The sequence below is a fragment of the Pavona decussata genome, unplaced genomic scaffold, assembly GCF_977016875.1.
Source record: "Pavona decussata unplaced genomic scaffold, jaPavDecu1.1 SCAFFOLD_102, whole genome shotgun sequence".
Lineage (NCBI taxonomy): Eukaryota > Metazoa > Cnidaria > Anthozoa > Scleractinia > Agariciidae > Pavona > Pavona decussata.
This window is the reverse complement of record NW_028145517.1, coordinates 4,393,899-4,410,002: the sequence shown is the minus strand read 5'-3', so window position 1 is coordinate 4,410,002 and position 16,104 is coordinate 4,393,899. Positions and strand designations below refer to the sequence as shown.

General features: G+C 39.3%; 1 protein-coding gene and 1 long non-coding RNA gene across 2 annotated transcripts in view; one reads left to right on the top strand and one right to left on the bottom strand.

Moving 5' to 3' along the window:
• Positions 1-16,104, top strand: part of LOC146471755 (uncharacterized) — a 108,946-nt gene that overhangs the window by 38,123 nt on the left and 54,719 nt on the right. The window contains exon 3 of the long non-coding RNA XR_014866700.1: positions 9,001-9,167. This is a non-coding gene — a long non-coding RNA (uncharacterized LOC146471755). The remainder of the gene's footprint in view (positions 1-9,000; positions 9,168-16,104) is intronic.
• LOC146471758 (uncharacterized) lies at positions 56-12,384 on the bottom strand. Its single transcript, XM_085120291.1, has 12 exons — positions 12,183-12,384; positions 7,391-7,468; positions 6,351-6,532; positions 5,391-5,472; positions 4,363-4,608; positions 4,167-4,227; positions 3,165-3,327; positions 2,589-2,787; positions 2,300-2,366; positions 1,828-1,877; positions 1,483-1,746; positions 56-1,079 (listed from the first exon to the last, which is right to left on the bottom strand). The coding sequence occupies exons 1-12, from the start codon at positions 12,238-12,240 to the stop codon at positions 1,006-1,008; spliced, it is 1,524 nt and encodes a 507-aa protein (XP_084976417.1). The 5' UTR covers positions 12,241-12,384; the 3' UTR covers positions 56-1,005.

The following is a 16,104-nucleotide window of genomic DNA, read 5'->3' as shown; positions in this document are numbered from 1 at the left end:
AAAGTGATAGCATATTGAAAACCTTCAGTTGCTGAATTAATAATTATAAGCACCGTCAAAAGAAGTAGCTTTATTTGTACGACCGTTAATATATACAGTATGGCTAAAACATACACCGTTATTTCCTAGATTACATTTGCAGAGATTGGTAACAATTTTTCGTGCAAATCAAGACAGGAAGCAATGAACTTGGTCAGTTGCAAATTGATTATGAGATGTTTAAGAATTTCTGTAGTTGATAATTGTTTAATATTTTCTCCATGTTATTATAAAATTCAACTCTAGTCTAAGAGTTGAGTAATTCTTACAGTAGAAAAGAAAATGAGTTTAAAGGGGCACGGTCACGGAGATTTTGCTGTATTCTGGTCACAACTGCTCTAATAGTTGACTAATAACCTCTTTTCTAACATGAAATTGCTCTTGTAGCGCCAGGAAGGAAAATATGAGGTAAGAGGAACAGTGGGAGGAACAGTAAACTGCTATCAGTTTTTAGCAATTTTCCCAAAATACACAGGGAGAACTTGAAAAAGTTGGCCAATTTTTTAAGTTCCATCCATTTCCATCTCAGCCATCTGAAGCCAAAGATGAGTGATTCTAGTTTCTGTGCACTAGTAGGGTTATTGTTAACAAAACCGGACCATTATTTTACATGTTTACATCGATACAAATGTCTTTTTGGTTACTTAAACTGACAATAAAAATAGGTGACACTGCCCCTTTAATCTTCAGTATGGAAAAAACCACCAGTCTGAGAAATTTACAGGTTTAGGTATCGGAAAAAAGGCTGTCTGTGACAAGGTGATAACCGTGTAATCCTATGTCGGCCATTATATACTCCCTTGCTAAGTAGACAGTACTCCTCTAGCTACCTTTCTTCGTGTGACATGACTGAGGCGTTCAAGCATTGGGTGGAAAGTTTATCTCGAAATACGACGTACAGCTAAAGGAATCCAAGTGACAACTATGCATTGAACGGTAGGTGTCCTTTTAGTTGGTTAGGTTCATTTATGGACAGTCCCATAATGCCACGAGGTGCCACATTCCGTTTTGCTCTTTCTTGTGTAATCCTTTTGCTGATCCTGTGTTTAGGACCAAACACATAGTCGGTTAGTCTAACACGAGAAGATTCGCTGATATCAGAAACAACTTCCCTACTATTTGAATCACGGCTTCAAAAAGGTCCGTCCAGGTAGTTCGTTTGCAGTCTGTGAAGTTTCTCAGAATGTTAGAGCTGTTCAATCGCCAGTTCCTGCTTTCAGTGGAAATTCACGGAAATCAAAACTACCAGAAACTATAAATAACTGCTATAAAGCGCTTTTATCCCCTAAAATGACGTGAATAATTATCGTACCTTTCACCCCTGCTGGAACAGAGCATGTGTTACTATCTTCATACTCTCTTGCAAAGTTGTTGTTCAACACTTTTTATCGAGAAGAACTTAGGGCCAAAGCGACTATTTAAATCATTTTTGTCATGTCTTACCTCCATAAGAAATTGTCCCATCACTTTTCGAAGCAACAAAACTGTTCTGCGGAATTTCAGATTTGAGATTTCTGGGAACTAAGATGGCGCGCACAAAGTCACTTGAAGATGTCTCCTTCTGCCATTCCTCGGAAGCAATACATCTCCAAATAAGGTCTTCCCCACTAACCACGTGACATCGGTCATCGGATGTCGTCGCAAAAATCCTCTTGAAAAAGCCGCGTACAATCATCCCCGTAACTAATTTAACTCTTGGGTCAACTCCTAAAGACAAAATTCCTGCACTAAGAACAATTCAAAGGTAAAGATGAATCTAAAAGACAGAAAAGAGGCAATCTGACATACCATTCCAGTGACTACCATCAGTGGACAGGTAACATGATGGTTGTTGATCACTAAAAAAAGAATTGTCCAATTACCACAAAAATATTAGGAAAAAAGTACCTGAGTAAACTATGCCAGTATGTGTTGCGGCGTGAAGAGAACTTAACAACTCTACATTCATGTCGCAGTTCCACCGATACTCGGTTGACGAACAATCCAACCATGCGTCAAACTAAACTTGTACGCCGGGGATTATTCCGGCAGATAGCACACAAAACTGATTCTCTGCAAACCAACGTCGTAAAATGACCAAATTCAAGATTTTATGTAGGAAGCGAGCACAAGCCGTAATTTTTTCATTCACTTTCGTAAATTGAACGCTACTCCTACCATTTTAGTTCCTGGGTAGTTCGCCATTTTCGCACAAGTTGAACGATGTTGGAATAATCGCGAAGTAGCTGGTTACAAGTAACGGCAAGTCAAATCAGCTTACCTCGTTTTCGTTTGACAAAAGAACACTTCGTTGGACAATGGATGCATTAGAAAACTTCTTTTACCACCTGATGAGAAACAGTCACCAACATATTATTTTTAACAGGTGTAACCGAATGACTTAAACAAAACGGTCTTCATACTGCCAACTCATGTTGGAAATACAAGTTGCGAGTTCTGTTTGATTTGGATTTGCATTACTAGTTGCATTGCGACGTCATTCATTTATAAACGTTCAATTTGGCTTTCAGAGGCGCTATTAGAGTAGCTACCAAAAAAAGTTTACTTACCTTCTTTCACTGTAAAGTTGGCCGATACAGACTCAACTGAGCCCACGAATATCTTTGCTGCGCTGCCTGTCATGCGCTGTTCATACATTGTGTATGTCGGAATAGTCAGGAAGTGATGTCCAGCGGATAATTCTCCTCCAGGATCAATTTGAACCGTTATGTTAATTTTCATGGAAGCTGCAAGTTGAATCTGGCCAATCTGGTGAAAATAAATGGATAAATTAAGCCCTTGTGTCTGGAGAGTCGACAATGGTGGAGATCATGAATCGAAGATCTGGGCGTATTTAATATGAAAATTTACGGCCATCCATAGACCTCTCAGTCGGCATTTCTGTTACTTACATTCTTCGTTAAAATTGATCAGTAGCCGATTAATTGATTAAAAAATAGATCATGTTCACCATGCTACGAAGCACCTTCACAATCTTTTAACCTAGCAAAATTTGGGGAGTGTCAATATGTCGGAGCACATGTTTCTCATAAAAGTTGTTAAACGCGGGCAAATATAAAAGACTACGGTTTGTAGAGAGATATTTTCGGGCAACGGAGAGATGACGGTCCGCTTGACTAACCTACCCCAATATAATACTCGCCAGGGTGGGAACTGGTGACGTTTGTCTTGGGCTCATGGTTCAGAAAGACTGCATAGTGAGGCAGGATCCAAACCAATACTACATTCCATGCGTGGTCACGTGAGAAGACATCATGGGTGAAAGAGACTCTGAATATCACTGAATCGCTGTTAAAGAAAGAGAAATTGTAAAGCGGAACAACAATGTCGCAATAATTAGTATGGTTCGTAATGTTGGCACTTTTCCCTGTCCTGGCTTCTTGACATTAAAAAATCGACGTATCACTTCTATTCCTCGATGACCGTGGGGCCCTAGTCAATCGCATGTTGGCTCCTGAATTTTTGTCACGGCTTAATCAAACAAATGTCACTGAAGCGAATTTATAAACTTCAAGAACAGTGACTAAATTGAATGCTGTTACTTGTTTTTGGAATTTCACTTCTTGTGTGGTGTCTGTCGCTGGTGCCTTGCCGTCCAGGATATAGTACCTTTAAAGAGAATCGTTTGCAGGATCTGCACTGAGTTCCTGACTAATGAGTAGTTTTCCCTAGTAGGCATTCTTCAGACTATGGGGTTGCACCTGTACAGTGCCATCATATCAATGCATCTGTGTTGGGACTGGCTTTCATCGATGTTAAGAGTCAAAAAGCTGTAATTATTTGTTCGGACATTAATATCTCGTTCTGGTTTGAAAAGCTTCTCACATCGTAATTGTTCGGCACAACCCAAGAGTTGCTGAAAACTGGTTCTGAAGTTCTAATCGGTTGCCTTATGGAGTTATGAGAGGGAATAAAGGTAATATGGAAGCCCCAGACTTAATTAATTTACTTTCCAATGCCAAGAACCTGACAGGAAGATCGGTTGTAGGACATGGCAGACTTGGTAACGATAGACAACGTAAGTGTGCCGACAGTCGGAGCAGCGGCGTTGTTAGTGGTAAAAGTTTAACAGGAGGATAAAAAATATAAAGTTTATTGGTAAGGTGCTACAACTCATCATTACTTACTTTTGAAGTAACTTGTCAGGGTTGTAAATTGAGATTTCTTGGTTTAAAAGAGGTCTTCGCTCTGGAAAAGAAGGAGAACATTTCTTCTTTTATTGTGAATCTCAGCATCGTTGTCTAAAAAAGGAAACAAAATTTTGACCTCATTGGCGAAGATAAGGTTGACCCTGGCCATGGAACAGTATCTACTCGTCCCTACCTCGCACCAGCACTTGCACCTCATACGTATCACTCCCGGCAATGTTGGATGTATTGCACATATAAAGACCTGAGTCTGACATGTTGAGTGAGAAGAATTGCAGGCTCGTATTTTCGTGGACAAATTGGCCGTCTTTGTACCAGCGGACTATTGGCGGAGGATAGCCGCGAGCAGAACAGGAAAGATTCAGAGCATCCCCAGTAAAAACAGTTGTTGAATTGGTCTTGTTCACTATAGATGGTGGTTCTACAAAGAGAGTTTGGAATTATCAGAGAAAGATCATGGAAACGTAGCACATGTCATTCAGTAAAAATGGAGGTATGGCAACATCATAACTGGAACTCCTCAAAAGAACAATTGTATTTTATAAGAAACTCCATCACCCAGTCAGGATATGTTGACTTTCTCATCTTTTTTCATGTTTTAGCGTTCCCAGTCATGCAAATGCCTTCCTTTTGGTCACATATATTTGATCACCCATTTGCGCCTCAAGTCCCATAACGAGAAAGATTTTCTATTCTGTATCTAGAGAAACGAATGGGCTAGCAGCAGTTACCACTGATCGAGTAACGATGACGCTGAAATCTCAGTTGTTTCAATCATCGAGAGACCACAAAATATTCACCCCATTTCTCTCGTCATTGTAAAATAGGTTTCATGATTGACAACTGTCTTCTTCGAAAGTGGATGTCTTGCGCTCAAGTTACTTCTTAACTGACCTCTGAGTCACAATGAATTAAGGGAGTGTGAAGACCCATATGGGAATGGTAGTGTCTGCCAAAGTTCCTGCCCGAGTTGGTTGGAGGCCTACGAAGCTACTTGGTTTGCAGACAGTGCTTTCGTCTTTCTTACCAGCTCACCAAAAACTCGGTACTAACAATCGGAGGCTTGTTGAGTGTCCTCGTACCAAAGGTCTGTGCGGCAATTGTTCTGTTTCAAATGTGTTTTAACTCGCCTAGCATTTCTCTTTTCAAGCCTCCCTTGTTCCTACTCATCACCCTTCTCTGCAATTATCCTTAAGAACTAACCTTGAACCGTGACTGTACCAATAGTTCTTCCAGAACTTGAAACACGATTTGATATGCATTTATAGGCTAGTCTCTCTTCCATCTTCAAGCAATAAATAACTCACAGTATATTAGTAGCAATGATGACACTGTCCTTGACAATGTCAGTGACTACATGATACTGACAATGACATTGACAGTAACCAATTTCGTATTTGCTATTCAGTTCTTGTTTGACAATGACGCCGACAGTGTCAATGAAAAGAACAGTGACCATGACAGCAAAAACGACAATTGAAACAGCTATGATGCTAAGGAATACATACATCTGCTCTTGGTTTTGTTTCATAACAGCATAATTGTGTGCACAGTATCTCAATTTCCGTCAGAAATTTCCAAGTACTTATGTTCAAACCACTCTGGTCGGCGCGGAAGAGTGGGATGGTAAAGGCGCTTTTATGCGAGGCAATCAGTTTGTTGTCCTCGACAAGTTGCAACGCAATGGTGACAGCGATACAAGTATAAGAATACATGCTTTACGCGTGTCTCGGAATGTTAGAAAACATGGAAGACTTGTCTACTTAGAAGTCTCACCTATGTCAGTGACGTTTGGGTGAGGGCAAATATGGACATCTTGCGATTTACTAGTCTTCTGGCTAACTTTTAGAACATAATGAAATAAGCCCCACCATGTAATATCATTCCGGTTTTCTGCACCTGGCCTCAGTTGTTCAACGAATGGATAAGTCGCTATCCAGCAGATAAAATGTTTTAGTTGGAGTACATTTTATCTGCTGGGTAGCGATTTATCCACTGGATAACATTATCCGCTCATTGAGCAACCGGACACTGGTTCATACCAATGCTCTCGTCAGTGCTACATTGCAACTGGCAAGAAAAAACCAGTAGTGCGACAGCGCCTTCATGAAACTCATGCAACGCTCCCAGTTTAAGTAGGAGGGTGCCTTTGCCAAACTTCACCTTAATACTATATGACCCTGCTGTACTTGGAGCAGTGAATTGCTGAGTGAAGTGATGCTCCTTGCAGTCTAGTTTAGCTTGTCCAAAGCTGGCCAGGCACACGCTTTTAGTGAACAAGTTCAAATAAATTTGCCGTATACAAGACTTGCAACTGGTGGAAGCACGGCAGTATTTGTAATAACCTGGATAGAAAAACAAAGTAAAATGAAACAGTAAATAAAATCAGGTAGCTAGGTGCTTAAGAAAAATGACAGTATCAACGACAAGGAACGATCAAGTTGTTCGGAGAACAGTGTTTATTTTATAAAAAAAAGTTGGAATATGAAAAATATGTATATTATATAGGTAGTAATACGATCATCACAAGTTACTTCAGTTTTAATTGATTTGATTTCTTACCCCTTTTTATTTCGAAAGCCCACGTTTTAAAAACAACAGAAATATTGAGAATGATGTTACTATTCAGTGAGTAACACAGGCAAACTCGGAAAATGAAATCCAAGTGCAACTATCAGGAGTCGAACCTAATATATTGTGTAGTCTATTTTTATTTTCTTGTTGTTATCAGAAAGTTCTTAGCGTAGATACCATTTAGACCTGTGTTTAAGTTAAGCAACAGACCGCGTTTTCTTTGGGTGTACCAGCGTAATAAACCCGAGCGGGATGTTGGTAGAACACGAGAAAAGCTTGTAAATCACGAGCCAGAGGAGAGCGATTTTACAAGCTTTCGAGTGTTCTCCCGACATCCCAAGTGGGTTTCACGCCCCGAGTTATACGGTAAAGCCATAGAAAATGCATTGTACTGCTTTTTATAAAATAACTATAAATAAAATAAAAAACAGTTTTTATGAATTTATCGATAGATTAAACCATGGCGTTTTGGCCAATCAGAATGATCCTAGTATCTCGTTATTTTATGATATTTGATAAAGTATACACTAGATCTCTTCGGCCTTGAGTCCATGTACCACCATGTTACCTGATTCAGTAAAAAAAAATTTCAAAATACATACAGTGAATCAATAAGAAATGATTGATACCTTTTATTGTAAGCTGCTCGCCTCGCTGTACACGAAAATTCACTGTCCCAGTAAGAATGTAGTCCGCCCCTAAAGCCACTATAAAGAGATCACCAAGACGAAAGAGGATCATTCCACAATAAGACTAGGTAGAAGGCGCAAAGTAGAGGGTGCAATAGGGAGGCGAGACACTTGCACCTAGCGTCGAGCCTGACCCTCTCGCTGTTTATGTTCAGCTTCACTGTTTAATCCTTCGATTTTTTTATTAATTAAAACTGAAAATTTGTGCCACTGTCTTAACCAATAATAAGCAAACAATAACCAATAATGGTTTACTCGCACACTGTCAAGGTTGTAACAAGGTGTCAATACATGCCAACCAGGGTTATCCTGGTTCATCCAGACTTTTAGAGTCTGGTTTAACCGTTGTAACCCTGGCTGTTTAAGAGTTATAACCTGGTTGACCAAGATTTTTAAGAGCCTGGTTATTTGCAAGACCTCCACTTATGTCGAGAAATGCACAAAACTCTGAATTTGGGTACTTCATATAAAACAGGCCTTTTTCTCGTTTTCATATGACTTCACGTTTGACAGAATTGTGTGTGTTTTAGTGAGAATTAAATTTAAAGTTCGTGAGTCTCATTAGCGTGCATTTCTGGACATATCTCAAGACCTGGGGCGCTTTTAATTGAGCCCAAAAAAACCTCGGAAGGACGTCCATTTGGTCCGAGAAATTTAATTTTGATCCACGCTTCCAAGTGCATTTCGACTGGTCAAAACAGAAAATTTTGGCTGAATGGAAAACGACTCCAGGGTTACCAGACTTACCAGGAATAGGGAGCTTAAGCAACGACGACGGCAACGAAAACGTCATCCGAAAATACATCTTTATTTCATTTGTGCTACTCACTTCGCGATTATTTCAACTCGCTCAACTGTTACAAAAATGGCGAACTATCCAGGAACCAAATTGGTAGGAGTGGCGTACAAGTTAAGAAAGAAAATGAAAAAATCACCGTCGTGCGTTCACGTCTTCCACAAAACCTTAAATGTGGTCATTTCACGTTGTTGTTTTGCAGAGGACGGCAAAGAAATGTACCAAAATGTAAAACGCACATGCAGAGCGATTGTTTTTGCCCATTAAACGTATTGTTTTGTGGCGTTGTCGTTGCCGTCGCCGTCGTCGTTGCTTTAGCTCCCTAATATCAAGTTTAAGGACGGTGCCTACTAATATCGAAGTATTTTTGTGTGGTTTATGACTATACGGGAAAAGCAGATCATAGGAAGGCCTATTGGAATCCAAAACAAAAATTGGGGGTAGCCACGCATTTTTCGGAGATAATTAAGCAATAATATCGCAAAAAAGCGCCAAAATATGAAGCAATGTATGGGATTTTTTCCTAAATTGAAGCTTAATTATCTCTGAAAAATGCATGGTTACCCCCAATTTTCTTTTGAGATACCAAAAGCGTTTGCTAAGTTCTACCTTCTCCGCATGGTTTTAAACTGCGCAAAAATATTCCTGTATTAGCGGGCACCACCCATAGGAAACCCGAGTATCTCGAGATGCGCAAAACGTATGCGCAGTAACAATAGTAGGCACCGTCCTTAACCTGGCCTTTTGCATATAGGGTTCAAGCTTGGTTGAAGAGCCACAGTATACTGGCTTTTAAACCAGACTTCAAGTTGGCACTGGTTTTACCAGGCTCCTGTTTCCAGTCAGTCTCAGTCACAGTCTTAGAATTTGGAGTCATCACTCATGGAAATGGAATCGTCAGAGTAACTTGAAGAAATGAAGGTATGTGATATTTGGAAGATCAGGGATCAAATTTTTCACTTTTTTGGGATTGGGGATCAGAAATTTGAGCACAAAAAAACTGGGATTCGTGATGGACAAAAACCCCTTATTCGTCTATCCTGAGGTGTTTTCTAGAATTTGAAAACATTTACTTGTGTTTGCTTCGAAAACGAAGCGCTCTGATTTCTTTATTGTACTGTTTAAGTTGGTCAGACCTGGTTTAATTTTACTTGCGGAATAAGCATCCAACTCTTTAATTTTAACCCTTTCTTTTTAAAGTTAGTTCAGAGAATGTAGTGTTACATCAACCAAAAGCACGTAGTTGATGACCTTCCTTATTCTTATCACCTGTCTGGTTGACAATGTATTGATAATGTAAAGAAAAATTACATATTGATCACTCCTGGGAGTTAAAGAGTTAAAGTAATGTGGTGCTTGTGTTTGCCGGCGTCAGTTTGTCGGGACTTTTGTTGGCGTGATATTGAAGACTACAATAGACTTTATAGGCTGACTACCTTGATACATCTGGTTTTACAATACTCAATGTATATAATTGCACAGAAGACCGTGCCTTTATGAACGCAACAGAAAAAATCCTGAAAAAAAAAAGCTCATCTGATCTGCTCCAGTGCTGTATCAACTGGCAGCTCGTCATTTTGTGAGTTTGTAATAAATCCGTGAAGGATGTTTAAGTGAGAATAAATATATGGAACATAATATATTTAAACTGAGGATGAAAGATTTAAATACACTGAAAGCCATCGCAATTATGTACGCAACTTGAGCTGTTGCGAAAAGAAAGCTTGAAAATTCAAGCTTCAGCGAAAAACGTACAAGTTTCATAATTGAGTTTCTTCCATAAGTTAACACCTGCCGTCCGCAGTTCAAAATATATTCCATCTATTTTTCATCACGAGCAAATAAAGCGATGATCACTTTGTGTTTTATGTTTTCTTTTCTGACTGTTAACAATTTGCTACTGAGAAGCGCGCCAATATGACCTCTTTTATTTGCCTTTTTTTAATCAGAGAAGATCGTTTGGTCGATAATTAAAGTACATAAATCAAGTCGAAAAAATACACGTAAAAAAAATTTGAGATAAGTTAAGTGCTAAAACCCCAATGAACACAAATGAAAGCAATTAATGCAACTGTTATCAGTGCAACACAGCAGGCTATACTCTCGAGTATTCTTTGATTTGCCATTCCGTTTATTCGCTTATAGGTATATATTTTGAGGGAGGTGTTCGCTTATATTATGAATCGTTGCGGTACCGGCCCTTTAGCCTGGCTTTCACTAGGACAATGAAAAACAGCCTTTTCGAAGCCCTCTTACAGACTTAAGGTGCTGTCGAGACTGATTAATTCTATCATTTCAAGCAATAACCTTGAGTCTGTAAGAGGGCTTCGAAAAGGCTGTTTTTCACTGTCCTCGTAAAAGCCAGGCTAAAGGGCCGGTACCGAAACGATTCATAATTTAAGCGAACCCTTCCTCAAAAATATATACCGCCTATACTGAAGCGAATAAACGGAATCGTGAATCAAAGAATACTCGAGAACACAGCCTGCTGTGTTGCACTGATAATGGTTGCATTAATTGCTTTTGTGCTCATTGGGGTTTTAGCACATAACTTACCTCTATTTTTTTTTACGTGTATTTTTTCGGCTTGATTTATGGACCTCAGTTTTAGGCAACCGAAGAGCTGTTTTCAGCGGTTTCTTGTCCAACATTAAAAGGCACATGTAATCAGTTCTCGTTCTGCTATAACGGTTTTACGTACTTAGATACAAGTGTATCCTGAATTGGCGGACGCCGGTAATTCGTTTGTTCGTACCGCCCTGAATGTGTTTAAATTTATTTGAAACGATTCAAAAGAGCCGCTTTAAAAGAACCGCTTTGGTGCTTTTAAATTTTTCAAGTAATTTTATGACCTCCCATTGATCACTTTATCCACTTCCTATTCCAACTCCGCTATGTGGCCTTGGAATGGAACATGTCTGATTGATTCAGTTTTTAGTTACAGAAATTGTGTTAACATCCTGACTAAACACAAATATTAATTGAAAACTGAGGGAAAGATGCAGTGAAGTGCATAGACGCATAATAATTCAGTACTTAAAGTAAGAGTAAAACTAAAATGACTTCTTCTATACCATCGAATCTTTTCAATTTGAACGACCATAACTTCGCAGCATTCTGAAATAAAACGCTCACTCTTTCTAAGATACCATGTTTGACCGCTTTTTTTGATGTTATAAACTGTTTCTTTGCAGATGTAGCTAGTAAGCTGGGAACTATTGTTTGACTTTTTGTCAAAAACGGTTGTGAAAGGAGGTGACGAGAATTGATTTTTCCTTAAGTACTCTCCATCATGTTCAAGTAACTTTGTATAATCCACGACTCTAAGCTTTAAAAACTAAAACACAAAAGCCTTCTTTGATCGGGATATTTTTCGATGTTTGATTGATCTCTTGGTAAGCATTTAAGGCTCTGGCGGTCGTCTTAGAATAGGTCCATAAACATAACATCAACACGGTTACTTGACAATCGGCGTTTAGATGATTATCTGCAGTTGCAACTGAACAACTCTTGCAAGTGATCTGACTTCTTAAATTTCCTTTCTTCGTTTCTGGCAAAACAAAATCGTGGAACTTTACGATTTCGTGGTACTGGTCACAGTTGCATTCAGCTGGCAAGCGGTATTAATTGTCGGATGGATGTTAAGCGAGCAAAACACATAGCAGAAAAGGCAAGCCACTCGGCAATGAAAATACGACTATCCCTTCCTAGGAACGAGTTTGTTAACAAAATTTCTGAACGAGATAAACATAAAATGGTAACCTTGAAAGTAATGATCAGTCTGCATTTTAACGAAAGGGCTCGATAAAATATAGCAAATGAGATTATTTGCTCGTATTTATGAAACGGCTAGACCCATACCCCGAAAAATCTAAAATTATCATCTACCTTAGTTGCAGAGCTGAATCAAAAATCAGCCACAGTTTTCATACTCACCATTTGTCACGAACAAGACTACCACGGCCAACCTTTCCAAGACTGTTCCAAACGCCATCTTGGCTTCGTAAATTAGCTCTATCAATACAGGCTTTCTTTTATTATTTTCAGTTTTGTCAAACAAGGTGCTCACCGGAAACAAATAAAAGCTGATCTGCGCGAACTTTTTTGTTCATGATAATGGAGAATTAGATCGATTAGGTGTTATACCAGGAGACAGAAAGTAAACACAGATACACCACATTTGCATATTATTTTTGATGAATGCCCTTTCAGAATCCTGGTGCTGTATGGTGTTATAGTTCCACAATTTTTTTCACGAAACCGCTCTGGAGATCTTGATTCTTGCTTACGTTAAAAGAAAACAAAAAACAAAGCGGAAACTAACTAAATAAATGAATCCTGATTTAAGGACAAAATGCGTTTAAATTCGAATCTGGACATGCGCAACTTATGCAACGCGCTATTCCAGGAACGATCAAGTCCGGTTAAGCAAGATGCTTTTTGGTCGGGTCGCCGAATTGAATTGAATTCAACTTGTTGGGGCAGAAGAATTAAGCTCGACATCTGAATCAACTGTCGAACTTAAGTCAGACATGCATTCGACAGGCAAGTGACGTTTAGAATTTCTTCCGTCATGTTGGATCAGAATCTTACTTATTGACTTAGTGGGAGAGCCAGACGAGAAAATATTCGGTTCGCATGGCGTGCGCACTGAGCGAGTGCAGCTAGCCAGATATTTCCTCGTCCAGCCCGCTAACTTAAACCTGAGTATTTTATTATACACCGCTACGTTTTCATGGCTATTTTTATTAATAATTTTAAGAGTTGGGAGGTAGCCCGCGAAGTGGCGGCTAATCGGAATAAGTGAAAAAGACTCGCTGAAGCCCTGTGCTCAACTTTGGCACGGCTGGCCAGTGCACTCACTATTAAAATGATCACATGACGTGTACGTACAGGACCGGACGGCTTTCCCAGACAACAGGGACGAGTTGCATGAAAATTAACAGCGGGCGTAAATGCTATCGTCAGACGTTAAAATACTGAATGTGACTGGGCTGAACGCCTAGCGTTAGCAGTTACGCCCGACATTAAATTTTATGCAACTCACACTCACTCCAGACGTCCAGAACCCGCTGATAGTTCTGATAGAGAGCCCAAAGAGAAGCAATTTCATGGTGGATTCTCTATCAACGAATGCACAGGGGGCTGGATTCACGAAGGTTAAGATTAAGATGTATCCTAAAAATTGTTTCTCGACAATAGTCTATTGTTAGTTCAACAATAGCCTATTGTTAGTCCAACAATAGCCTTTTGTTAGTCCAACAATAGCCTATTGTTAGTCCAAGAATAGCCTATTGTTAAGAACAATACATAGGATACGTCTCAACTAAGCAAGGCTTCGTGAATCTAGCCCGATTTGATTTTTTAACGCTGTTTTTTCGGTTTCAGTTTGGAACTATCGTGATCCTGAAATTTCCCTTGCTCTCATTCTCCCTGACTGTGTGTGTGTTTTTGTTTGGGGGGGAGAGTCCAAAAACGGATTTGTGATCTCAGATCATTCGGATCATGGTGCATCAAAGGAACCGACGAATCCTTTTGCAGAGTGGATTCGTCGGTTCCTTTGATGCACCATGATTCGAATGATCTGAGATCACAAATCCGTTTTGGATTCTCCCAAAAAAAAAAACGTACCCTGTGATTTCGTTTTGTCGATGGCCCCAAAGCAATTTCTCCTTAACCAATCACAAACTTTGATGTCACTTGTGGTTTAATGTTTGACGGATTTCCCATTAGTAAACTTAGTATGACTCCACATTTTACGTTTATAAATGAGAAAGCACCTGCAGCCCTAGTATCACTGTACGCTAGTGACTGTATAATGAAACATAATCAAAACACGCCGCACAATAACCGGATAACGTTCCTCAGTGCTCAGTCTGATCCACCAGAAAGCGGGTGATTCTAACTGAGGTTCACTTCGGAACAAAAAGTATTAATTGTTAATTTCGCAGGAAATCGTCAGATCCTTAAAGACACAACTCCGCCAGAAGCTGTAAACCCATTGAGGCATTTCTCCATTGTTTGAAATTTCGATGGTGTCTGTTCGGGAGCGGCTTACATCGCTTCAGATTTTCTACATTAGTTTTCGTTTGACTTTTCCTTGGTGAAATGTCACTTCAAATTTTTGTAACATTGGAAATCTTTTTTTTTTTTTTTTTGGTGGAACAAAGTAGTGAAATGGCTAGTTAGCTCTTTACGACGGCGAAATTACCTTACAAACTCTAGCTAGGATTCAGCTTGGAAACTGAGCTAACAGCAGTTTGGAAATTCTGGCAACAAGGTTCGCTTCGCTAAGATCTTTTACCACTTGACCGGGAACTTGAATATTCGTTTGAAAAAATCTCAACACGTCAACCTATGTTTGTTTGTTTAAATAGCCCTTCCCAAGAACCTAAAACGATCTGGGAAAATAGAAAGCGGTGCCTTTGTCGGTCAACTGTTTCAACTTTCTCCGTTTGGTGCCCCTGACGCGCCTCCTTCTGTGCTTGTTTGTTTTAGTTCTTACATTAATTTCGCCTTCTTGTACTAAAACCTGCTGCAGCTGCTGAATCAGAGGGAGCTAGGTCAACACAACAAAGGAGCAAAACCAGGGCTATACTTCACTAATTTTTGACTGGTTTAAAGTGAAATTGTAAGTAAGTAACAAAACTATCGAATTCGAGGACTTAAAACTTATTAAGTTGTATCAAGAGAGGATGAAGGTAAGAGAGGTAATCCCCCTTATAGGCCCTATCCCCATCATAATCCCTCCGAAGTTATTTTTAGAAGGTATCGATTTCTCGCGGATAATGTTACCTCGCGCGTTACGTGTCTTTCACCGTTTTCAATTTTACAACGGCTAATCACCATCATACACTTCCATAAAAGAAATTGTTTCTCGCGTTACTTCCAACAAATCTCTTAGTAATACACATGATTTGAAAGCTAATAGACTGAAATTTGAATGTCCGAAGAGATTTACAACTCACTGTGACAAAAATATCAAAATTTTCGTGCCGCGGAAGTGATGTTTATACTCGTCTGTTCAATCGCGGCTTCAATTCAAATATAATGTAACACTCTTGCATAAATAAGCTAAGATTTGTTTCTCACCTTTCTTTTAAAGAATCTCTTGGCTGCATGCGTGATTAGAAAGCTAATGGAAGGTAGACTTCAATGACCAAAGGGATTTGAACAAAGTGAGATAAAGATATCAAAATTTTCGTGCCGAGGTTGTGATGTTTATACTCGTCTGTTCAATCGCGGTTTTGACAGCTAAATGTAACACTCTCGCATAAAAAAAAAGATTTATTTCTCGCGTTTCTTGCAACAAATCTCTTAACTACATACGTGATTTAAAAGTAAGTAGAACGTAGATTTCAATGACTGAAGGAATTTTGTGCTCACTGCGATAAAAATATCAAAATTCTTGCCGGAGGTTGTGATGTTTATACTCGTCTGTTCAATCGCGGCTTTCAATGTTTCGACAGCTATTAAAATGTAATACTCTTGCATGAAAAAAGATTTGTTTCTCGCGTTTCTTCCAACGAATCTCTTAACTACATGCGTAATTAGAAAGCTAATGGAACGTAGATTTTAATGACTGAAGGGATTTTGTACTCACTGCGATAAAAATATCGAAATTCGTTCCTAGGTTGAGATGTTTGTATTTGTCTGTTCAATAACGGCTTTCAATTTTCGCCAGCTAAATATTCTTGCATAATTTCCGCACAGCTGGGCTCTAAAACAAATCATGCCGGAGCGATTCTTTTCCAATCTGCGTTGTCCAAATACAGCCACTTTAAACTCGCATTCGTCCACAAAACATATGCAGGCCCCGCTTTCTGTATGCATGTTCCGCCATTTTGTTTTTAGATCA